This window comes from Rhinolophus ferrumequinum, chromosome 8, assembly GCF_004115265.2.
Source record: "Rhinolophus ferrumequinum isolate MPI-CBG mRhiFer1 chromosome 8, mRhiFer1_v1.p, whole genome shotgun sequence".
NCBI classification, from domain to species: Eukaryota; Metazoa; Chordata; class Mammalia; order Chiroptera; family Rhinolophidae; genus Rhinolophus; species Rhinolophus ferrumequinum.
In genome coordinates, this window is record NC_046291.1 from 62440538 (window position 1) to 62465860 (window position 25323).

Sequence of the window (25323 nt, forward strand, 5' to 3'; positions counted from 1 at the left end):
AGAAATGCAGGGACAGACAGAGAGAGTCGTGTAACTTGCCAGTGTTCACGCTGCCTCTCCGTGCACAGCCAGCATTCTTAGCTTCTCTACAACATTGCTTCTAAGTTGTGTTATCTTCTAAAAATTCTTGCTCATTTGGTGGTTTAAAGTATATTATATTTTCATTTCTATTTCTCTGATTTCTAATGAAAACAAGCCTCTGTAAATTCGACAGTAATTTGAATTTTATCAAGTGTGGATGTTCTTATTCTTTGCCCATTCATCTATCATCTGCCCATTAATTCTTTCTTACTGACGTTATGACTATGGGAATAGTAAACGTGCTGACCCTGTGTTTCCTGTGTTTATTGCAAATATTTCCTTAGGTTTTTTTCTTTAGGTCTGAATACCAAACTTATTACAGGAATAAGTTTTGATTTTTTTTTTTTGTATTTTTTCAAATCTGTTTATTTCCCTTTTTTACCTCCATTGCTTTTCAGTCAGAAAGTCCATCATGTTAATGGTAGTTAAATGTATGCTTCTATTTTCTTCATTTTGTTTTTTAAGTTACCTTTTATTTCTGACAGCATGATACATCCACGATATATGGTCTGTGTTGTCAATGACTACTTAATCCTTTTCCCTAATCCTTGCCAGTTGTCTAGCATTATTTATTGTATATACTTCCATTTGTCAAAAGCAATATAGGTTGCTTCCTTTATCATATATGAAGTGCGTGTATAAGATATACTCCCTGATCTCAATACTATAATTTTACCATATTTAAAAACAATAATAGGATTAGTTATCTTTTATTATATGTCTTTAAAATATTTTTAGCTATTCTTGTCCATTCTTCCAGACATTTAGTCAATTTCCAAGGAAAACAATGAAATAAAAAACTTCTGGTGAGACTTTGACAACATTTTAGGGAGAATTGACATCTTTTTATTGATCTTCCAATTTAAGAATATGGTATAACATATCTCTCCATTTATTTCTTTCTTTAGATCTCTCAGAGAAGTTTTTATAGGGGTACTGTTTCTTACCGCCATTGAGAATGGCAGCTTTTTCTTGATTTTCTTACTGATATATATAGGAAAGCTACTGTTTGGGGATTTTTATATATTTGTTTCATAGGCATGCATCTTGCTAAAAGCTCTTATTACTTCTCAGTTTTTCAATAGATTTTCTTAAGTTTCCTAATTAGACATTCATAATTTGCAATTAACAGCTCCTGCTTCATTACATATGGAGGACTTCTAGAACCATGTTAAATACTAGGAGTAATAAACACTATCCTAGGCATGATCAAGACTTAATGGAACTGTGTGCAATCTTTCATTGTTATATGTATATGATGTTGACTCTTTAAGATATGTCATCCTATGACTAGAATTTTTATTCAGGAATAAGTACTGGGTTTTCTAAAACCTGTTTCCAGCATCTATTGAAATTGTCATATAATTTTTTCCATTAGGCCTATTGACACGTAGTATAATACATTAATAGATGTTATATTAAACCATCTTTATCCTCTTGTCATAAAATCTAGTTGCTCCGAATGGATTATTATTTTACTATTCTACTGAATTATATTTGTTAGAATTTTATTTGGGAATGTTTTCATCTCTGTTCATAGAGTTAATTTTTTTTATGCCATACTGTCAGATATTTTTTCTAATCACGTGAGCTTCATACGATGAACTGATCTAGCTTTTTGCCTTTGTGTTTTAAAATTAGTACTCAGCCTGGGGAATTATCTTTCCCTGAAAGTTTCAAGGAACTACCTACAAATCCATGTGATGTTAGGGTCCTTTCAGAGATCATTCTTTAATAATAAAGGGATTTAGTGCGGTAGTTGACGTCCTAATTCTAGAGTCAAATTGTCTGGGTTTGAACTCCATTTAGTATGCCTTTGGAAGTTCACCTAACTTTTCTTAAGCCCCAATTTTTTGTCTATAATGTTTTATCTGATACTATCGAAACTGTACTATGATGTGAGGATTACATAAGAATTCATTTAAAGCTTTTAGCACAGTATGTGACACGTAGTTTTTAAAATGAGCTGTTTATTATTAATTTTCAATTTTCTCTAAAGTTCTTGGTACATTTTGGTGATTCTACTCTCCTTATAACAATTATGCTAATTTGCATTTTTCAAGAAAGTTGTCTATTTCATTAAGATTTTCAAATATATTAAAGTTATATATGCTATCATATTTTTAAATCCACATGTCTTATTTTGCAGATTCTCTTATTTAGAGAAATTCCTTTCTCTTATTTAGATGTTTACAAAAACTGATATATGTTTTTGGCTTTTTCCTTCCTCTTCTGTACCCTCTACTACTATTACTTGAGATATATTTACCGGTACTACTACATTTTTCTATCCTGTTTTTCTTGGGAGTTATATTTTTTATGATTTTCTAATCTTAGTTCATCTTTCCTTTAATATACAGAATACATTTATAATAATACACATTTGCTTCCACATAAAGTTTTACTCATATCCTTTATAACATTGCTCATATTATTCTTTCCTGTATTTATTTTTTGGTTTAATGTTTATTGAGCAGCATGTGTGTAATTGTTATTGTTTTTTTAATCTGTATCTCCTGGGATAAGTTTTTCTTATTTTTCTAAATGTGTTATGTTTCAAACAGACAGAAAAGTATAAGGACAGTATACTTTGAATAAATTTTTACGTCTATTATTATTGATTTGTGATCACAAAATGGAATCTAGATAAATACTTATATTTATGGAACTTTTGTAGTGACCAGTATAGGATCAATGCTTCAATGTGGGTTCTCTATTGTGTGATACACAAATTGTCATTATAAAAAGTTTATAAACATCTAACAAGTTGAGTTAATAATCACTACTTTTGTGCTAATCAGGAATGATAGCAGAGTGTTAAATATTAGTGTAATTCTGTCTTGTGTCATTTCTAACTTTTTCTTTGTCTGTTTTGAAGATATATTTCTCAATATCGCCACTATTTTATTTTATAATTTCTAAAGTTAATTGCCCTTTTCTCAGGCTTTGGAAGTTTATCAGCATTTTCTTACGGATTTCACAGTCAGCTTCTTAATGGAATTTTTTATAGGAGGAAAAATCCAATTTGGAATGTAAAGTTCTCTTGCTAAGATCTTCAGCCTATTCGTTTCATGACTGCCTGTGCCTATTTGCCTTTTTGTTTAGATTTTTGATGAAGAGTCCCGCTACCACTGTGCTCTAATGCTCAACCACCGGAAGTCACCTTTTACTGGAACTTGGAATTTCACTTCCTGCAATGAACGCCATACTCTGTCTCTCTGTCAGAAATACTCAGGTATAGATTATTATCTAGATAACTATGGTATTTTATGCTATTAGCTATGTACAGTACTTTTTCACAAAACTCTTATAAATGAATTAATATTAATTTGTAATCATATAGCTTCCATAAAATTTCAGCATGACTACATTCATATTGGCTCAGTGAGTCAGATTATCTCAAATGGAATGAGGTTTTTTCAAGTATCGTGGCCATATTTAATTAAATATCAAAATTAAGTATCAGACAGAATTTATTAATAAGAGTTGCCTAATGATGATAAGTTATGGTTGAATTTTATTCTCCTTTCTACTCTAGCATTTTTTTCAGACTTTCTTTTCTATCATGGGAAAAAGAGGAGAAAAAGCTTCATGTTTTAAATTGAGTTCAGTATAAACATTCACGTTACATTTAGCACTAAAAAAAGGATGTGAAACACTATAAATGGATCACTGTCTGTGACTTCCTATAATCCAAATAAAACTAAAATGTGTACTTAAAAACAGGAATCATCCATATTTTCAAAAAGATACTTTAAGAGGTATTAACTTATTTTCATTGATCACAATAAGTTTTTAACAAGTGATTTAAAAAAACAAAACAAAGAAAACAAATCATGTTATGTGATGAGAACCTCAAGTAGATAATCCAAGTACTTCTGAAAACATTTTGCTAAATTAATCTTTGCTCGTTTCTCTCATACTTTTTATTAACTACCTTATTCAGAAAAGTACTGTAAAACAATAATAATTTAAATATCTCCTCTCGTGGATGATTTTGTACGTGTTCTCGTGGGAGCTCTCCCAGGTGAAAACTTTGTAATGGAACACCTAACACCTTCTCTTATTGAAGCAGTTCAAACCAAGGAAGTATTTGATGCCAACCTGAAATGGTAATCTTATCGCAGCCTACTTTTATTTATAGCTTTTCTTCTTCCTAAATTAGATCAACTAAAACAGAATTTTCTTCTGATTTTAGAAAGCAAATGTTGTAGCTCAGACATTTTACTGAAGGCATAAAGGAAGATATAGTTCTTCCACCCAAAATCTCAAATAAATGAATAGATAAGTAATGTCTAAAGTACATTATTTGTAGGAAAATTTTGAAAAAATATCCAGTGACTTACAGAGTGGGTGGATTTCGTGAGATTTTTTTGTCTTTTATGCACAGAAATTGGAGGCAGACAAACCCTGAAGAATACCTCAGAAACTGTAAAGCATCTAAATAATCTGTACAAAATAATCTTGAAGACTCTGACCTGGTCTGATGCTCTCAGGGAGTGTGAGAAACATAACATGCGTCTGGTGAGCATCACAGACCCTTACCAGCAGGCGTACCTAACTGTGCAGGCGGTCCTTCATAACGCCTCCTTATGGATCGGACTCTCCAGTCAAGACGTAAGTTTTCAGTCCCAGCTGCCAGGACTGGGTGATGGAATGTAATATTTTTTATTGAGATTTTATCACCTCTCTCACAGAAGACTAAAAGAAACTGGAAATCATAAAATTTTACTCCAGGGAATGAATCATGTGAATTACATCATGTTTAGTGGCAGTGGTCTTTCCAGTGCTGAAAGATCTGATGCTTTATTGTGTAAATTAAGAAAAAAGTTTAGTGGACATCTATAGCTGAGCGCTTCTTTTTATTTATTCCACTGAAAGACTGAACTGGAATCAGGAGTGGCCATGTCTCCTCAACCAATGAAGGGAAGAATTAAAACATCAAATGGGGCTGTGTGGGTAGAAGCACTGAGGATGGTGTTGAAGAATCCTTTTCATCCCTTTCAGAATCCGCAGAGTGAAATTACATCACTCTAAGAAGGGATTAGAATAATGTTTTGCCACATCTCAAGCGCTTGGATAGATGTCTTAGGTATTTTTCATTTTATTTTAGAGCCCTGCAAGGAATGCTGGTCTCTTATTAATTCCCAACACTAAACTACCTACATATAGCACAAATGGGAATATTTATGCTATGTAAACTTTTAGTTATAATTAATAGGGTTTTTTAAATAAATAAATAAATAAATAAAGCTATAGTATTCCTCTCAACATTGTAGACCTCCATGTAATGCTTCAATATTCTGCCCACTGAGATGTACTGAAGGGTAAGATACCGGACCGGTACATAGGCTGCATCCCTTATGCACTACATAGGAGGTGCCGTTTACAAAGATTGTGATGTGACCTTTGCCCCTTGCAGCTGCACGCCCAAGTTAGATAAATGTCGCCTAGACTAATATTCCTAATCAAATCTCAGAGAGAGGGTAATTGGCAGAGTAGGAGAGAGGCGTCCATTGCATTATGAAGCAAAGCTAAGTTATGTTTAGGTTTAACCCTAACATACAAAGGTTAACCCTGTATATACAAAGGATAACCCTGAATATACAAAGATGGTTTTAGGGCTGCATGGAGAAAATGTGATGGAAGACAATTTAGTCCTAACACCAGTCAGGGCAAAACTGGAGAATAGACTCAGAAGTAAACATTATCTTTGACAAACTTTGGATTCGTTACCACCAGCAGTTACCAGAACCTCAATTAAAAGAAGCAATATTTAGAAATTGCTTGAAGAATAGTTTCTCCAAGACTCTGGATATTTTAAAATGTACCCCCAGGTCAAGCCAGATCATCAGCTTAATCTGCTTCCCCAGATCTCACAGTATCAGTTTCTTCATAACATTGCTTTTCCTTACTTTCTTTTTGGTGTTTGGTACCATGTAAAACCCATCATTGTGTCTCTTGTGAGGGTGGTAATAAATTATTATATTTCCTAGTTTCAAGCACATTACACCTTTGAAACAAAAGTATATCATCACTGTAGAAAATTTTTAAAGTTATAGTAAATTAAAAGAAAAATATTTAATCACCTGTAATCGCAGTACCTGGTGATAAATATGGCTTAATCAATGGGTATATATACCCTCAAGTTATTTTTCTATGTACACGTATTTATTTTTAAGACAATTGGGGTCACACTGTTTTGTAGCTTTTTCCCCCCACTTAATGATTTGGGTCTTGTTTCTTATCCTATTTTTCAATCTTCACCTGTGTTTTTCTATGTAGCTGTTTATTGTGTATCTTCATAAGCTGCCTGAAATCTTTGGAACCTGACAGGATATAAATAAATAAAACTTTGTGTTGAAAGTAATGCGAAGGTATTGAAGGATTTTTAAACACAATAACAACAGTACCAGATTTTTACTTAAGAAAAATTATACTGGGCAGGAAGTGGGGGAGGTAGTGAGCAGTCTAGAGGGAGGAGACCAGTTAGAGTTTCTTGTAGAAAATAATTCATGCAGGACATGATGTTGGCCTGAACTAAGGCATATTTATATTGTCCGCAGAGCAGCAGTTCTGGGTTATATAAAAAGTCTAGAGTATGGCTGTGGCAGTGGGTCACTCAAGTGCATAGAAGTGAAAATACATAGAAGTAGAGGAGGTCAAGAAGGCTTGGGAACCAGGTGAGTCATCCACGTGGACATAGACGTCCCTAAATCAGTAGTGGGACCAGGGGGCAGAGCAAGACATGGGGCATCTCCTTAGTGAATGCTGGGGAAGAGCGAGGGGGCCAGAGCCTCAGTGAATGTCAGAGAGAGGCAGGGAATCCGGGAGTTGGCAATGATAAGAAGGGCATAAACCTCAAAGGAAAGGACAGAAGGAGATACAAATCCCTACTACCCCATTCTCATAGCCCTGTGATACTGGGAATGGAAAAACAAACAGCCTTCCCTTGGGGGTGCTGAGAGGAAATTATTCTCTTGGAAAAGATAGGTTTTAATTAAGGTCAAAAATTTAGTAAAGAGATACATATTGTCTTAATAAAGAAATTTAGTATTCAGTAAGGAGATAGAAGGTGTGGGATGATTTCTCTAGGAGGAATGCAAATTCCAAAGGCCCGCCCAGGACCGGGGAGTGCAGCAAAGGGGACTGAATGCAGGGCAACACAGAGTACAGGCAATGCCCCATGGCCAAAGGGCCAAATTTGGGGCCACATTGCCTGGGGATTAGCTGGACACAAGGTTACAAATGGAACTCCGGTGGGGAACAGGTCAGAATGCAACGTTGGTAGTATTGACGCTTGACCATGTTTGCTATTAAGGAGATTGTGTGTGGCATTTGCCCAATATTCCAAATAAACCAGTGATGCAAAATTGGCTGCAGCCCCAGAAAAGCTTGGGCCATTGTGTAAGGCCCGGTGCTCTGGCAGCACCATGGGGAAGCTCAGACAGGGCTGGACCCCACAGTTCATCTTCTAGACACCTGTACCTATTCTGTAAAGCCTCTCAAGATAGGTGAGTGGTCAGGCACTTGGCAGGATATAAAGACAGATGTTCACAGACTTTGAGTGCACAATAGATTATAGTGAGTAAGGAAGCTCCTCCCCAAAGACAAGCGTGAAAGCAGTGGTGTGAGATCCACAGGTCCGAGGGGCTAAGAGGAAGGGAGCTAACATTTATGTAGCTTTTTGTGTGTGTGCCAGCCAATCAATGAGTTATGTGTTTTACACTTTATCCCATTGATTCCAGCCATGATGTTAAGTGTCACATTCATTAAATAGATGATGGGATAGAAACTTGGCGAGGTAAACTCACAATCAAAAATAAGTGATCGAACCAGAATTCAAAACTAGGTATGCTTAGCTCTGAAGCCCATGTTCTTTCCACGATTACATGTTGTCTCTCACTTCATCAGTGGTCCTCACTCCATTTTGGCTTTCTGATTTCTAACAACCAATGGTACCAATTATGTGTGAGGCAGCATAGCATGATATTTCAGACAATGAACACTAGGGCCTGATGACCTGGAGTAGAATCCAAGCACTGCGGTTTGTATTCTACGTGACTTTGCACGTGTTACATGCCTTCAGTTTCCTCATCTCTAAAATGGATATAATGGTTGTGGTGAGGATTAAATAAGTTAATATTTGTAAGGCACTTAGAACAGTGCCTGGCACATAGTAAGTGCTATATAAGTGTGTGTTAAATATAAGATAAAAGTAATACAAAGGGGGTAACGTGAAGTTTTGCCTCTTGAAATGTATTTCTGCTCCTTGTAGGATGAACTCAACTTCGGTTGGTCAGATGGGAAACAGCTTCAATTTACTCGCTGGACTGAAAATAATGCACAACTTGAGGACTGTGTATTATTAGACACTGATGGATTCTGGAAAACATCTGATTGCAATTCTTATCAACCGGGTGCTATTTGCTACTATCCAGGAAGTATGCTAAATTCAAATATTTTAATTCTTGAATTATGATCAGTCTCATGAGTAGTGGAATTTTGGGGGAGTGGTTTTGTAAAATCTAGTTCAGAAATCGTAAAGAAATTATAATCGTGTCCTTTTTTACATAAAAATTTGTTGTGAAAATTTGTATTCAAGTTGAATTAATATATTAAATATTTTGTCATTAATTTGTTATTTTAGACACGTTTTATCTTTGTCAGCTGACACTGGTATTTGACGTTTTAGTTTCAAGTCCCCGTTAGCCTCATTTTGCATTTATTTTGTGTTTATATTCTTATAGAAAACTTATATTTATGGGAGTTCTTTTATAATTCTTATCAACAACTAAATTTTCTTCTATGAGTCATTGTTAAGCTTCATTTGGTTGTAAGTAACAGCAACCAGCTCAAGCTAGCTTAAGCCAAAAAAGGACATTTAGATCCCCAAAAATGAGGATAGAGCTAAGCCTCGTGCAGAATGGGAATTAGAAACTGAATGGGAGGCAGGACCCCAGAGATCCTGTCTTCTGTCTCGCTTTTCTGTTTCCTCTCTATTATCTACACTCTTCTCTTTATATACTTTCTGCTTCTGTCTGCTCATGGTGAAACATCACAGCTCTGCAGCTTTCAATTATAACCATAACTGGAGATGAATTGACTGTCTCTGAATTCCATTTTTCAGTTTCTTAGAGAGAATCTGAAGGACTCAGCTTGAGTCAGGAATGCAATCTCTAGCTCAGACAGAAGAAAGAGGTTTTACAACTGCCAGGGTCCACATTTGTGAGTTTGGGGTATAAAGAAGATACTACTTCACAGATGAAGCGAGTAGCTGTGAGCAGGGAGAGACACTGAATGTCTCTACTACATACCAAAGTGGTTTGATTGGCTTTGAGTAGAGCATATCTATAGTTGCATCTTCTTGAATGTATGGCCTTTTCACAAAATGAAACAAAAAGCCGTAATCAGGTTTTCTAGAGGTCAGATTTTCAACTATTTCTGTTTATTTTGGTTAAAACAATAACTTATTTAGAACATCAAATACTTCATTAAAATGTTCCTTTAAAATTAGAAAAGATATAAGTAACCAGAAACTTGAAGACGAATTCTCAAAGTTATAGTTAGGTACCTATTACTAATATGTTTGTATAGTTTCTCTGAGGTGGCCCCTGGTGTTTGAAGTTTGGAGATGAAGAAAGACAGAAACTGTATTTAACCTAATAGCACTTCATTTTTTACATTCTTCCAATCACTCCACAGCAGGAGAAAGAAAATTACTGTGTTAAATAATTTCTTCCTATAGAAAGCCAGTTAAGAGGTCACATTATATTTGAGTATAAACAGGACAAGCATCACCAGGCTATTATTTCTTGGCTTCCTGAATATTTCCTACAAATCAAGTCTAATTACTGCTAACAGGATTTTACATTTATATCTGAAATTAATATTCATATTATTAATTCTTTTTCTAGATGAGACTGAAAGAGAGGTCAAACCAGTTACCAGTGTTCGATGTCCATCTCCTGTTTTAAATACTCCATGGATACCATTTCAGAACTATTGCTACAATTTCATGATAGCAAAGAATATATATATGGCAACAACACAAGACGATGTTCATTCTAGGTGCCAGAAACTGAGTAAGTATATTATATGGTCATTATATATTACACTATGCTCATTTAGAAAAATCTCACCTGAGTATGTTATAAATATTTCTAATTATCACTAGTAACTAGATCTCAAAAATGTTCATCTCCTAATTTCTACATTACCAATGACAAAATATTAAAATTTGTGTTTAGTTAAAAAAGGAAAGTATAGGAGTTACCTCTTTTTTTAGCCATCCATTAGACAACTAGTCTGTCTTTACATGTATAAACAAAATGGGTTGTGCTTTGAAAGGAAAAGAAATTACACTAGAAAGCAGAGAACTAGATGTTAAATCAAGCAAGGTGTGAGCAAAGTGAAAAGTAGGTTAGTGTGAGTGGTCGAAAGCGTAGAAACGCGACAAAGAAGCAGCTCTGATTAAAAGAGGTACATATTTCACACTTTCAGTTCTCAAGATGCTTCAGATATTTCATATGAGATCCACTGAGGATCCAAGGCCTCTGAACTTTGTGGGAAATTCCTCTGGAAAGTATCCAACTGTTATTCCCCAAAGTGTGCTGTGTAGAACACTAGATGTTCTACAAAAAGGATCCTTAGGAAAAGGCTACATTGTCGCTTCTGGTTGGACATCACATGTACGTTAGCCTATACTTTAAGAAATATTGGCATAAATAAACTAAGTTTAACTTTGTTTAATTAGTTTAACCAATATTTGCAAAGTTTTTACTTTTGTAGCCTTTTTCTGAGGAACTCCTATTAATTTCCTGAGGAACACACTTTGGGAAACACCAAACTTTTTTAACTCTAATATAAGAGTGATCTCTAAGGAAAAGGAAGATCTATCTTATAGCCCATCCAAGAGGTTTTAATGATTATAGTCTTTGACAATGCGTCATTAATATAGGTGGATTTGTAGCAACTCAAAATAAGCTTTAAATGGGAAAAAGTGAAGTAAATCAATGTTTTAAAGTCTCTACTCAGCTACTAGTTTATCACTTTTCTATAAGACCAAATTTAACATCAAAATGTTTAAAAACTTTTTAATTAACCTATTCATTTTAGTACAATGAGATGGTTTTAACTGACATGCTTATTTTCCGTTATTGTTTAAATTTGGGAATATATTAAGCTGGGAAATAAAAGTTTCTAAATCTGTCAAACAAAACAAAGTGTTCTAGATAAGTAATTTTTAAAATTGTTGACTATTTTTCTTTTAACAGATCAAAAATCACATATTCTGAGTATTCGAGATGAAAAGGAGAATAACTTTGTTCTTGAGCAACTTCTGCAACTCAATTATATGGCTTCATGGGTCATGTTAGGTATCATTTATGAAAGTAAGTTGTAACTCTGCACATTTTCTGTATTTACATTCATACTTCATTATAAACTACTTGTTTATCAAGCTATAAAAGTATAGTTCTTCAAAGTATATGTTTATCAATATACAAAATTATAATTATGCACTTACGTAACTTATACAAATGCCAAGACAGTTTCTGCTCTTGACATTAAAATGCTTTTACCACTAAGCTTAGAGTTAAATGGTAGAAAATAATTTCCCTTCTTTACTCTCCCTCCTAGCCATTCAAGACTAACTAAAAATGAGAATTCCCATATAAATCTCCAATACTTACTTTATATCTGTACTACGTATGTGGGATTACTGAGAACAGAGTTACACTTCTACTAATGTTGTACCTTTGGATTTATAGCCTTGGTTTGGGCATACATTAAGAAAATGACCACGCAATCTGACGATAGAATATTGGAATCGGGACTAAATACCACACATCAAAGATAGAATTGCTATAAAAAATTTTTTTAAACACAGACTTTAATAATAGGGGAGATAAGACCAATTTAAAAGATGCTCAATTAAAGATCTGAAAATCATAGAAGTTCTAGAAATAGAAAAAAAGAAAACCACTCTGTGGGCATAAAGCATCAGAAGCGTACATTTACCCAAAAACAGGGCTTAATAAGGGGCACAGGACAATGATAGCCAGAGGGAGGGTAGAAAAGAAGCTAAATTACTCAAATCTGACCATTTTAAAAATAGTCTTCTCTTTGCGATCTAACTTGTCTTTCTTAGAGTTGCAAAGCCTTTTCTTAAATGTTTATGGCTTGCAGGTGAGTTAATGGGGAAAAAATGGAGAAAAACTAGGTGGAAAGTTCCCAGACTTTATCTGAAAGTGACTGAGGAAACGGGGGTCCCATATGGAGAAATGGAGAACAAATCCAGGGTATAAGTAGAGATTTCACAATCCTCTGGTGTACTTTGTTAATTGTATTGTCAGAAACAAATGACAAAGTATTCTGCATTCTGAACAGTATTTTCAGATCTGTAGACTTGCTTTTAATCGTTTTAAGTTTTTAAATAAAATGTATGAGTAACAAAATTTCTATTAAAATATATAGACATATGAGCAATATACAGAAAGATATCTCAAGCAAACAGCAAATTTGGTTTAAACCTTATTCTGACTGGCTTAATTTACATCCATAGGTTGTTGTTTTTTATTACTTCAATATACTTAAATAATATTTAACTGTATATACCACCTATACAAAGGATTTTGGTTTTGTTTTTTTTTGAAAGTTCTGACTTTTCAAAAGTAAGGTCATGAATAGAAGTTACTAAGAGAAGCCACATGTCAACTGAAAGATACTTCAAGCCAAGTGAAAAATGGACCCTTTTGTATAGCAACTTCAGAAATATACCATTGTCTATCATATTAGCCAGAAAATTGTAACTTTAACATTCGGAGAGAGGGAAAGAGGGACCTGGGGACATGAGGTGATACAAAGCAGCAAGCAAGGACCAAATCATAAGTACAGTATTGCTAGTGTGTCATTGCTACAGGCAGGTGTTTAGTTAGATATGATGCCTGGGAGATGGTAGTTAGTGGAAGGTAGAAATAACCAGAACAACAAGGGGTATCCGTTGGTAATAATCACATCACTCTTCATACCAATTCATGATTTTAATAGACTTAGTAACTTGTCTTTCCACAGTCTTTATTGATATAGCCACATATCATGTAATTCAGCCATTTAATGTATACAATTTAATGGCTTTTAGTGTAGTCAGAAAGTTTTACAACTATCACTCCCCTTGGTAGTCCCTCCTCATTCCCTCTCTCCTCTCCCAAACCTCAGCAACCACGGAGTTATTTTCTGTCTCTACGAATTGCCTACTCTAGACTATGGCTGAATAATAGTCCAGTGTATGAATGAATATACCACATTTTATTTATCTGTTCAACAGTTTGATGGGCATTTAGGTTGTTTTCACTTTTTTGTTACTATGAATAATGCTGCTGTGAACATTCATGTAGTACAAGTTTTTATGTGGATATATATTTTCATTTCTCTCGGGTATATACCTCGGAGTGCAATTGCTGCGTCTTTTGTTTAATCCTTTGAAGAACTGACAAACTGTTTTCCAAAGCTATTGTACCATTTTCCATTAAGGGTTCCAATTTTTCCATATCTGTGCCAACACTTGTTTTTATGTCTTTTTAATTATAGCCATCCAAGTGGGTATGAAGTGATATCTCATTGAGATTTTTTATTTCATTTCCCTGATGATTAATGCTATTATGCATTGTTTCCTGTCCTGATTGGTAATTTGTATCATCTTTGGAGAAATCTCTATTTGGATTTTTAAAACTATCTTTCTTATTGTTGAATTCTAAGCATTCTTTATATATTTTGGATATAAGTCCCTTGTCAAATCAATGATTTGCAAATATTTTCTGCCATCACTTCCTTGATAGCATAATTTATAGCACAAAACTTTTTCATTTTAATGAGTCCCATTTATCTATTTTTTCTTTATCACTTGTGCATATCCAAGAAAGTTTTACCTACCCCAGGGTCATGGAAAGATGTCCTCTTATGTTTTCTTCTAAGAGCTTTATAGTTTTAGCTCTTACACTTAGGTCTATGATCTGTTTTAAGTTAATTCTGCATATGGAGAAAGAAAAGGGTCCAACTTCGTTTTTTTTTTTTTACATTTAGATACTTTGTTCTCCCAACAACTACTCATTCATCATTGAATTGTCTTGGCATCCTTGTCAAAAATCATAAATGCACATAATTGTGCATGGTTTAGGTCTATAGAAGATGTTTCTATCACTACTTTTATAATGCATTATTTTCTGTGAAATAGTTACATTCATTTTCATTGCAATTAAATGTACATGTAGGAGAAATGAATATTTGAGGAAAGATAACAAAATGTAAAGTTATTGCAGGATGGTGGAATTGTAAGTGAATTTTAATTTTTATGTTTATAATTTGTACTTTCCAAATTCAAAATAAGCATGATTTACTGTTATAATCATAAAATATTCTAGAGGGATGCATATAATTATACATCTTTTTAGGAGGTGGGAAAGAAAATAGAAAACTTGAGTTTGAAATATTAACTTCATAATTATAAATCTAGTCTTGAATTAATCTCTAAGCATAGAAAAAATTGTTTCTTCTCTAGATAACTCTCTTATGTGGTCTGATAAGACTTCGCTGTCATATACACACTGGAGAGAAGGAAGACCAGATGTAAAAAATGGCCAGTTTTTTGCTGGTTTGAGTACCGATGGCTTCTGGGATATTCAAACCTTGAATGCTGCTGAAGACGTACATTATTATCATCAGCACAGCATTCTTGTTTGTAAAATTGAAATGGGTAAGTACGCTAGTATAGAGTTTCCACTCCAGGAAAAGAGCATATAAGGCCTGGCTCCTCTCGTGGGAATCTTGCAATTGTGTTTTTTGAGTGCTTCCTCTGTATTCAGTCTTATGAGAGGTGCTACCGAGTTTACAGAGGAAGGAAAGACACAGTCCCTGGTGTCATGGTATTTATCTCAAGGAGTAAAATGTAGCTGGAGAGACAGCATCAATTTCTTCATCATTGTTTTATGTAGATTAGTCTTCGATTATTTGGTTCAGGTTTAAATGTGTTGGGAAGTCAAAAGAGATCAATGAAAATAAGTAATGCATGGAAGAGGTAAAACTTGGATGAGCCTTGAAGGATGAGTAAGATTTTTATGAACATGAAAGTGTGTGTGGGTAAAGTTTTGACATTCCTGGCTAAAACTGAATGTCTCTCAACCTTGCCTGATTCCTTAAATAAATCTATGTTTAAATGCATGTGAGTTTTAAATTTTCCACAGCTTAAAAACAGTTATTTTATGGCCATGCTGTTCTAAGTCCTTCACTAACATAGAGCCTGTCACAGTCATCTCCAGGCTGCAGGATCACTTCCTGCAGCATCATTTCCATCAACAGTCTCCCTTGTGAGGGATTTTCTCTTATCAATTACTTTGAGTCCATGTAAGCTTTGGAGACTTTTTAGAAGTCACTGTCTATTCTAAAAATTTAGGCTTTTTCCCAGCCCCAATTCTTTTCCCATTCTTGGCTCAGTAAGGTTATTTTTCTATCAGGCTGATCTCCTAAGTATCCCATGTATAGTGTATGTCCATCCTCATTTGCACCATTATTTATGTTTTTTCCCTCTCAAGAAGTCTTTCACCTTCTTTCTATTTTTCTTCACATCTTTAATAAGCTTTTCATTTTAAAGTAGTTGTAGATTTACAGAACAGTGGCAAAGATGGTACATAGAATTTCCGTATGTACTTCAACCAGTTTCTCCTATGGACATCTTACATTTGTATAGTACATTTGTCACAGCTAATAACTGATAGATTATTACTAACCAAAGTTCATATATTATTCAGATTTCCTTAGTTTTTCCTTTAGTTTATACTTAATAATCTTTTTCTGTTCAGGATTCCATCCAGGATACCATGTTACATTTAGTCCTCCTGTCTCCTTAGGTTCCTCTTGGTTATGACAGTTTCTCAGACTTTTCTTGCTTTTGATGACCTTGGCCGTTTTGAGGAGCACTGGTCATGTATTTGATAAAATGTCCCTCAATTTTGGTTGGCTTGTGTTTTTCTCATGATTAAATAGGGGTTTTGGGTTTGAGGTTTAGGGAAAAAACACAGAAGTAAAGTGTTGTTCTCATCACATCATATGAGGATATATGCTATCAACATGACATCGCTATCGATTTTAACCTTGAGTAACTAGCTCTAGGTAATATTTCCCAGCTTTCTCCACTTCAAAATTACTCTTTTTCCCCCCTTTCCATACTGTATTCCTTGTAAGGAAGTCACTCTACTCAGTCCACACTTAAGGAGTGGAGAGTTATTCTCCACCTTCCTGAGAGGGGAGTATCTATAAAGGGGAGGGGAGTATCTTCCAAATAATCTATAAATTATTTGGAATCCTACTGCATAGGGGGAGACTTGTCTGTTCTCCCCCATTTTAAAATTTATTCAGTATGGGCTCATGGTTATTTATTTTATACTTGGGTTACAATCCAATATACTATATTATTTAATACGTTGCTCAAATTGTTCCAGCTTTCGCCATTAGGAGATCTTTCACTTGACTCCGGTGTCCTTCTGAAATATCCTCACAATTTTGGTTTTGTTGTTGTTGTTTGTTTGTTTTTACCTTGCTTTCTGGTTACCTTATTTCTTTTTAGTCCTAATTCCCCCTAATCTAACCTCTGGAGACCTAATTTGTCAAGCTGGCTTTCTAATACCCTCAGATGAATCTCTCCTTCTCTAGTCAGTCACACATAGCGCATGGTGGTGTGTTCACGAAATAAATTGTCAGACCTTGTATTCTAGTGGGTAATTGTTTTGCCTTCATTTCAGGTGTTGTTTTCTGTCCCCAGCTATTATGTGAGCTCCCTAAATGAAAGACAATCTTTATGCCTTTTTTTAATCTAACTAGAGAACTGTAATATTTAAGAGCCTGTTATATTTGCCATAGCAATAAGAAAAATAAAGTATGCATTTGACCTCCCTTCTAAATAAGAAACCCAGTTTTATTTAACTTTTGAAGTGATTGCATGACCAATCTTACCCAAAATATGTATTTTAAATAATTTAAATTTAATCAATAACACTTAATTTAAAAATTATAGTTGACTACAAGGAAGAATTTAATACGACTCTGCCACAGTTTATTCCATATGAAGATGGTATTTATAATGTTATTCAAGAAAAAGTAACATGGTATGAAGCATTAAACATGTGTTCTCAAAGTGGAGGTCATCTGGCAAGTGTTCATGACAAAAATGGCCAGCTCTTTCTGGAAGATATCGTAAAGCGTGATGGATTTCCTCTGTGGGTTGGTCTCTCAAGTCATGATGTAAGTATTGTTTCGTTTTCCAGAAAATTTCCAAATATGTTAGAAGTTTGGAAATTTGAGCATAAACTATCAATTCAAAGTATAACTTCAGATTAAGTCCTGGGACTCAATTTGCATAGCATTGTGCTTCCTTATCTTTTCACAACACAGAACAAATAGAAAATTATATTTGTTGAGTGAACCTAAGCAAATGGCCAGGACTGTAGCTGCCCTAAACACTGCCAGGGTCCAGTGAGTTAATATTGCAGCACCACTTCTGAAACCTATTTGGGGCAGACCATTTGGAAAGCTCGTGAAAAGGGAATACATAGCACAGAATGAGAAAAGAAAGCCGAGTTCCAGTACAAATGGCAGGTCTTCCATTTACATGATGGGTGATCATGAGCAAGTTATTTAATTTGCAAGTTTACTTCCTCATGTGTAAAATTGGAAAAAAATCCTATATTTTCCTTAATATAGGATTATATTGGAGATAAACTTAAAAATTTATGTAAGGTGCCAAGTAAAATTTTTAACATTAGGACTAATGTGTATTTTCTTCCCATTTTCTCCTTAGAAATTGACACTATTTGAGAATACTCTGCTGGTAAACACGTCTTTTGTGCCACTATTTGAATCCTATTAATTACTATATTCATGTACCTATAATAATGCCTAGTATACAAAAAATAGACGTGAAGGCCTAATTTAAATAATCTTTATTTTTTTATTTATTTTTTTGAAGGAGGGCACAGCTCACAGTGGCCCATATGGGAACTGAACCAGCAACCTTGGTGTTATTAGCACCACACTCTAACCAACTGAACTAACTGTCCACCTCTAAATAATCTTTAGAACAAAGGGGGAATCATAAAAGAAAGGATGGCAAATTAGGATTATAGAATCAAGGAAAAATCAAAAATGATCTTCCCATATGAGTTTCTTGGGAAGTATTTTCCTCTTCCAGCCCCTGCTGCTTGATGGCTTCTGTAATATGAAAAAATGTAGCCAGAGACACAAACCACAAAGCTATACAACATTAAAAAAAAAAAAAAACAATACCTAGACTAACATCAAGGTTAGGATTGTAAATCTGTAATTGTGACAAACTGAAGCCATTTACACATCATTTAATTTCAAGTGTTATATAAACCCATCATAAAAAGAATAAATCTAGAGACAGAGTTTCTGTACTCTGTAGAGTAACTCTGTCTCTAGATTTAAAATCCTACTTAAATTGTGCCAGAGCAAATGTCTCAAATCAATGCATCAAAAGTAAATTCCCAATTTTATAAATAGGTCTGGACCTACAATACTTATAAGCAAATAATTAACACTCCATTCCAATATTTCTTAAAGTATGTGTGTTCTTGTTTATGTTCTTTTTGAAGTCATACATCTGGATTCAGGTTATCTCTGTTATTCTTAAAACAGGGAAGTGAATCAAATTTTGAATGGTCTGATGGCAGTGTTTTTGACTACATGCCATGGAAAGAAAAAACATCTGTTGGAAATTGTGTTCTTTTGGATCCAAAAGGAACTTGGAACCATGAAAACTGCAAGTCTGCTAAGGATGGTGCTATTTGTTATAAACCTACAAAATGTAAGACTTGATTTTGAATAACTGTATATTTATTAAAATATGATGTTTGTTTTATGCATTTGATTAAATACTCAAAGGAATTTTTATAGATTTCTAAATAAGTTTTATTCACAAATCCTATAAAAATAATTTTGATACTTTGTGAAGAGAAATAAATACAATATACCCATTTAGGGAGTTTGTTCCCAAAGACTTTCTCAGTTGTTCTATCATTAGGTAAGTTTTACTTTGGAATTTGTGAATTTTAATTTCACTTAGCACTGTTTTTAAAGATTGAGATGCTCCTTTTTAAAAAGTGTTCCATACCATGTAAATTTGGGAAATGACTCCAGGGACCTACCATATTGATGGCTCTGAGAGTTTCTGTAGTAAAGAGGTCTGTTTAACTTTGCGTAACTACACATTTTCCAAACTTATATGATCCTTAAAATCTAAGGGAGGAGCTACTTCCAGCAGGGGTGGACTTGGGGTCACGCCTGGTGGTAGAGCATGAACCTTGAGGGAAAGCACGAGGACCTCAACCATCCAGGAGCTGCAGAGGCATGCAGGACAGGCCAAGAGATGATGACGGTGTTGCTCTCTGAAACTTCGGAGTCTCAGTGTGTGCCCTGTTTTCTGCTCTGAAGAATCCTCAAGAGAAGATGCAACAGTTGGAACTGAACAGAGTCAGGCAGAAGAAAATGTGAAAATCTCATCTTGAGAAACAAGTGAATACAAGAAAGGGAGAACGTTATAAAGAATGAGGAATAAAGGCACAATCAAGAACTGACATCTCAGTTGTTAGGAACAGAAGATAAGTGTAATCTTTCAGGAAAAATATGGAATACATGAGATACAGGATAAGGCATACAGAAAAGGAGAGGACATCTGTGTTAGAGAAACAGATTTTACAGGATGAAGGACAATGACAAAATCAAACACAAATTCAGTACTGTACTGTGTTGAATAGTGTACCCAAAATTCATGTCTACCTCAGAATGTGACCTTATTTAGAAATAGTATTTGCAGATGTAATTAGTTGAGAGGAGATCATACTTAATTAGGATGGGCCCTGATTCCAGTGATGGTCCTTGTTAGAAGAGAGACACAGACACACAGAAGAAGTCCATCTGATGACAAAGGCAGAGATTGCAGTGATGCAGCTAAAAGCCAAGGATTGACAGTAGCCACCAGAAGCTAGGAGACAGGTATGAAACAGGTTCTTCCTCAGAATCTCCAGAAAGTACCAACATTTTGACACCTTATTTTCAGACTTCTAGCTTCCAGAACTGTAAGAAAATAAACTTCTGTTGTTTTAAGCCATCAAGTTTATAGTAATTTGTTATGGCAGCCCTGGGAAAATAATATAAGAGCCAACTTAAAAACTGGATCTTCAAAAAAAGAAAAAGAAAATCACAAGTGTTAGTGAGGATGTAGAGAAATTGGAACCCTTATACATTACCTGTGGGAATATAAAATGGTGTGTAGCCACTGTAGAAAACAGCATGGTGATTCCTCAAAAAATTTATCCTAGCATTACCATATGATACAGCAATTACACTTCTGGGTGTATACCCAAAAGAAGTAAAACCAAGGATTCAAACAGATATTTGTAGAACTATGTTCATAGCAGCATTGTTCACAATAGCCAAAAAGTGGAAGCAAGCAAAGTGTCCATTGATTGATGAATGGATAAGCAAAATGTGATATATACATACTATGGATATTATTAGCCTTAAAACGGAAGGACATTCTGACACATGATAAACATGGATGAACCTTGAAGACATTATGCTAAGTGAAATAAGTCAGTCACAAAAGGACAAATACTGTGTGATTCCACTTTTATGCGCTACCTAGAGTTGTCAAATTCATAGAGACAATGAGCAGAACGGTAGTTGCCAGGGGTTGGGGGGCAGGAAGGGGGAGTTGTTATTTAATGGGTACAAAGTTTCCATTTTGTAAGATGAAAACGTTCTGGAGATGGATGGTGATGATGATTGCCTAATAATGTGAATGTACTTAATGCCACTGAACTATGTACTTAAAAATAGTTTTGATGGTAAATTTTATGTTATTTTACCACAATTAAGAAAAAAAACAACAACAACAAAAACCTGACTCTTCTTAAACAGGAATAGAACAAACAGCGTAATGCTGGCCCTTGCAGGAAAAAAAAAAAAATGCAAGAGTTGGAAGCAAAACTCCATAAATAGCAGTAAAAAGAAAATGTTTGCAGCCTAAAACAGCCCAGTTGCAGACTGGATTAGAAACAAATACACTTTAAAGATAAGGTATTTCCATATTTTCCCAGTATAAGAAGAATTTTCTTAAAAAGCCAAGCCATTCAGAAAAGCCCCCCAGGCCTAGCCATGCATTGGTAGCCAATGTTCAATATGCTTTGCACCTAATGAAGCAACCCACGTCATTGCTTTGTGCAACGATGGAGTTGTCAGCCGTATATTTTTGGGAAAGCAGCTGTTTTCACAAGGTGGTAAAAGCAAGAACTTGCTAGGAACATCTCCCTCCAGCATTAATGAAGAGGTGTCACAAGTCTCACAGACTTTACAAATGAATTTGCAAATGAACTTTGATCATCAGCCACTAGGAAACTTATCCAGGAGTTATCAACTGTCAAACTGAAGGAAGACTTACAGCTCAAACTAAGGGCATGAGTGGAAAGAATGGAGGCAAAAGCCAATCAATTAAGCAACGTTCAAAGAAGATCAAGCCCAACTGGAGAAACAGACGATAGAGAAGCAGAAGAAGGAATTAAGAGCCATCAGGAAGTCCCTTGATGAAGAAGGAAATGGCAGCAGCCATTCTTTTGGAGTCACAGGGACCACATGTAAAAACTCTTACCATATTGAGACGCAGTAGAGAGAAAAGCAGGGAAAGCCTTCAGTAAGTGAAGGACGTACAAACTATACATACTGTGTACAAAGCAATTGTTTGCGTTGAGATTACTGACCAGACCAGGTCAGATATTTGATTCAAATAATCTGTACCTCACCAAGAGGATGTTGACAATTTCCTTTCCAGTTCTGATACTCTCTTCTGTTGGAATTAATAATGGGTTTTAAGAGGTGCCAGCTTCATTACACAAGCTCTGGTGTTATACAGCACAATTAAAAATTAAACAGTTTAAATGGAAACCAGGGGAATTTTAAGAGCTGAAAAGCCATACCTACTCTTTTTATTTGTTTGTTTGAGACAGATTTTGCTTTGCTGATATATTGCACTTTGTAAACATACTACCAAATTTTCACTTGTGATTATGATTTTTCAAAGTAGTTCTGTATATGGCAAGGCGAAATTAGGTTTATGTTATCAAAATAAAAAGGAATCTAAAGAAAAAGAATTTTCATTATTATTTCAAAGTAGGTACAAGTCTGCCTAGCCTGTCTGTTTCTTTTTTCTATTCTGCCTTTCCAATTGTTTTTACTTTAGTCTAAATCCATCTGAGAGGGCTAAGTAGTTTCCTCTGTCTTCCAAGTTTTAAAAATAGTATTCTAAGTTTTAAAAAGAGTATATGTAGAAGGTATATACTCTTAGAGTACGGGCTGTGGCTTTCTCTGATGTGTTCATTGAGTTGAATGCTTCTTACCCACAGAAGCCACAGTTCCAAAAGGGGGCATTTAATGAGATTTCTAAAAGTCAGTCATTTTTTTCTGCGCACTTTTACAGTTATCTCTCACATTTTTATAGCTAAAGAGATGTCTTCTCATACAACCTCATCGAGATGTCCAAGAACAAAAGGGAACGAATCACAGTGGATCCAGTACAAGGGCCACTGTTACACAGCTAACCAAGCATTGCATAGTTTCTCAGAAGCCAAACGGTTTTGTTCAGAAGTTGGTGAGTTAAAATTTGTTGATTTTTCTTTGACTCGATAATTTAATCATTGAAATTATTCATAAGGAAATATTTTGAAACAATGTTTATATTTTTGAAAATATCTTTAAAACACTCACTATTTATAATAGCGTTATAACCTAACTGCCCATTATAACCTAAATGTGGTGAGGAAGTGGTCAAATATTTTATGATATCTGAGTTCAATGGAATATTGGAATAATCATTTAAAAAGGTCAATAAATATATGAAAAATGAAAGTAAGTGGGAAGAAGTAGCATAAAAATTGCTAAATGAACTGTTTTGTGAAAATACTGACAAGTTAAATGGTTTTAAATATAGCTGGATATGCTTAGATGAAGGGATTAAGAGGTAAATTTTTTTGTAAAGTTGGTTAAGTAGTAAATACAAAATTTCAGATTTTCCATTACTTAGTTATTAATAAGTAAACTTAGCCTGACCAGGGTAACAAATCAAAGAAGCATGGTTTGTTTATCCATTCTGCAACAGGAATGGCTTACATTGTCTGAACACTACAAGGGATCAAATTTAACTATTTTAGAAAGAGTGGCAATGATTGACTCTCTCCCATGATAAATTTTAGCCAATAGTAAATGTGAAATGACTTCCAGGAGACCACCTCGAGTAATTCAGAGACCTGCATCCTTGGGTAACAATTTAGCCAGGCAGATGGCATTTACCTCATTTATTTTGCTAAGTATTGTGGGGATTTTTAAATCTCCTTATTACTACATGGTGGAAACTCTTGTGTGGGAACTGTTGTGTTATATGTGTATGTGTCACACACACACACGATGGAAACTATTGTGAGCTATCTATATGTTCTGGCAGTCAGAAGCTTCTTGTTTCTAAAGGAGAAAATAGAAAGGTTTATTGTCACTTTATTGTGGGGATTAAACACCTAAGCCTGGAGGCAAATAGGTCTGGGTTCAAATCCCAACTCTCATACTTATAGCTGAGGGATATTGTAGAAGTTACATAATTATTTCTCTTTTCTCATCTGAAAACAATAAGAACAAAAATACAGTTGACCTTTGAACAATGAGAAGGTTAGGGGCACTGACACCCATGCAGTCAAAAACCCATGTATAACTTTTGACGCCCCCAAAATTTAACTGCAGATGTTCCTTAGTATCCAAGGGTGAATGGTTCTAGGCCCCCCATGGATACCAAAATCCACAGATGCTCAGATTGTTATATATAGTGGCATAGAACCAGTGCGTACAGTTGGCCCTCTGCATCCACAGGTTCCCAACTGTGGATGGAAAATACTGTTTTTGATCCGAGATTGGTTGAATCCGTGGATGCTAAACCCAGGGATATGGAGGACCAACTGTATATTGAAAAAAAATCTGTGTATAAGTGGACCCACGTAGTTCAAACCCATGTTCAAGGGTCCACCATAGTACTTACTTCAAAGTTTGGGTAAAGGGGTAAATGTTGGGTTGTTGTAGTTAATGAATAAATGAAAGAATGCATGCAAATGTAAAACAGTGCCCTGCAAATAACATTATTATTCATATTATTACAAAGATTGAGATTGACTTTCTAATTCTATAATTGGCTAGCTGTGTAAACCTAACCAATTTACTTAATCTCCTTGAGCCTCAGTTTCCTCTTCTGTAAAATAGTAATAATACCTCCTCTACAGGGTTATGTGATATAATATTAAAGAAGATAACATATAAAGTACCTGCCTGCCTGCACACTGTGGTGATCTATAAAGGAATAAAGGCTTTCCTTTGCCCTTCGTTAAATCCCCCCGCCACAAAAGTTTAAATATGGAGAGGCTTATTGCTGCTGAAGATGATTTGATTCCATTTAGGATTGATTTCCAAGTTTAGTTATTAGCTTAATAATTCCTTACCTTTGCTGGTGATAGCACCATTTTTTTAATGGGTTTAGGGTGACCTATCAAACTTCAAGAATACTCACTCTTTCGATTCCATATGATTAGGAACTTACAATGGGCATGACCAGTGCATTTTCGTATCAAATAATATTAAAAGGAAGGCTAGGGGCCGGCCCGGTGGCTCAGGCGGTTGGAGCTCCGTGCTCCTAACTCTGAAGGCTGCCGGTTTGATTCCCACATGGGCCAGTGGGCTCTCAACCACAAGGTGCCAGTTCAATTCCTCGAGTCCCGCAAGGGATGGTGGGCTCCGCCCCCTGCAACTAGCAGTGGCAACAACTCGACCTGGAGCTGAGCTGTGCCCTCCACAGTTAAGACTGAAAGGACAAGAACTTGAAGCTGAACGGCACCCTCCACAACTAAGATTGAAAGGATAACAACTTGACTTGGGAAAAAAAAAAAAGTCCTGGAAGTACATACTTTTCCTCAATAAAGTCCTGTACCCCTCCCTCCCCCAAAAAAAATCTTTAAAAAAAAAAAATAGTAGGGAAGGCTAATGCTCTCCAATATCCCAAACCTATTTGCTTTAATTTTAATTTTAACAGAAGCAAATTTATACAGAAATGGCTGTTGAGGAAAGAGTGCTGAAAATCTATAAGGAAAC

General features: G+C 35.0%; 1 protein-coding gene and 1 pseudogene across 2 annotated transcripts in view; both read left to right on the forward strand.

Annotated features, from left to right (window-relative positions):
* The window catches only part of LY75 (lymphocyte antigen 75), a 114341-nt gene that overhangs the window by 47153 nt on the left and 41865 nt on the right, over positions 1–25323 (forward strand). For both annotated transcript variants that reach the window (XM_033112786.1, XM_033112789.1), the window contains exons 24-32: positions 3187–3316; positions 4472–4698; positions 8360–8525; positions 9999–10166; positions 11358–11474; positions 14639–14833; positions 17147–17373; positions 18787–18955; positions 22643–22792. In XM_033112786.1, coding sequence (XP_032968677.1) covers positions 3187–3316; positions 4472–4698; positions 8360–8525; positions 9999–10166; positions 11358–11474; positions 14639–14833; positions 17147–17373; positions 18787–18955; positions 22643–22792 — 1549 coding nt within the window. The remainder of the gene's footprint in view (positions 1–3186; positions 3317–4471; positions 4699–8359; positions 8526–9998; positions 10167–11357; positions 11475–14638; positions 14834–17146; positions 17374–18786; positions 18956–22642; positions 22793–25323) is intronic.
* On the forward strand, positions 19445–21926 carry LOC117025913 (centrosomal protein of 57 kDa-like; annotated as a pseudogene).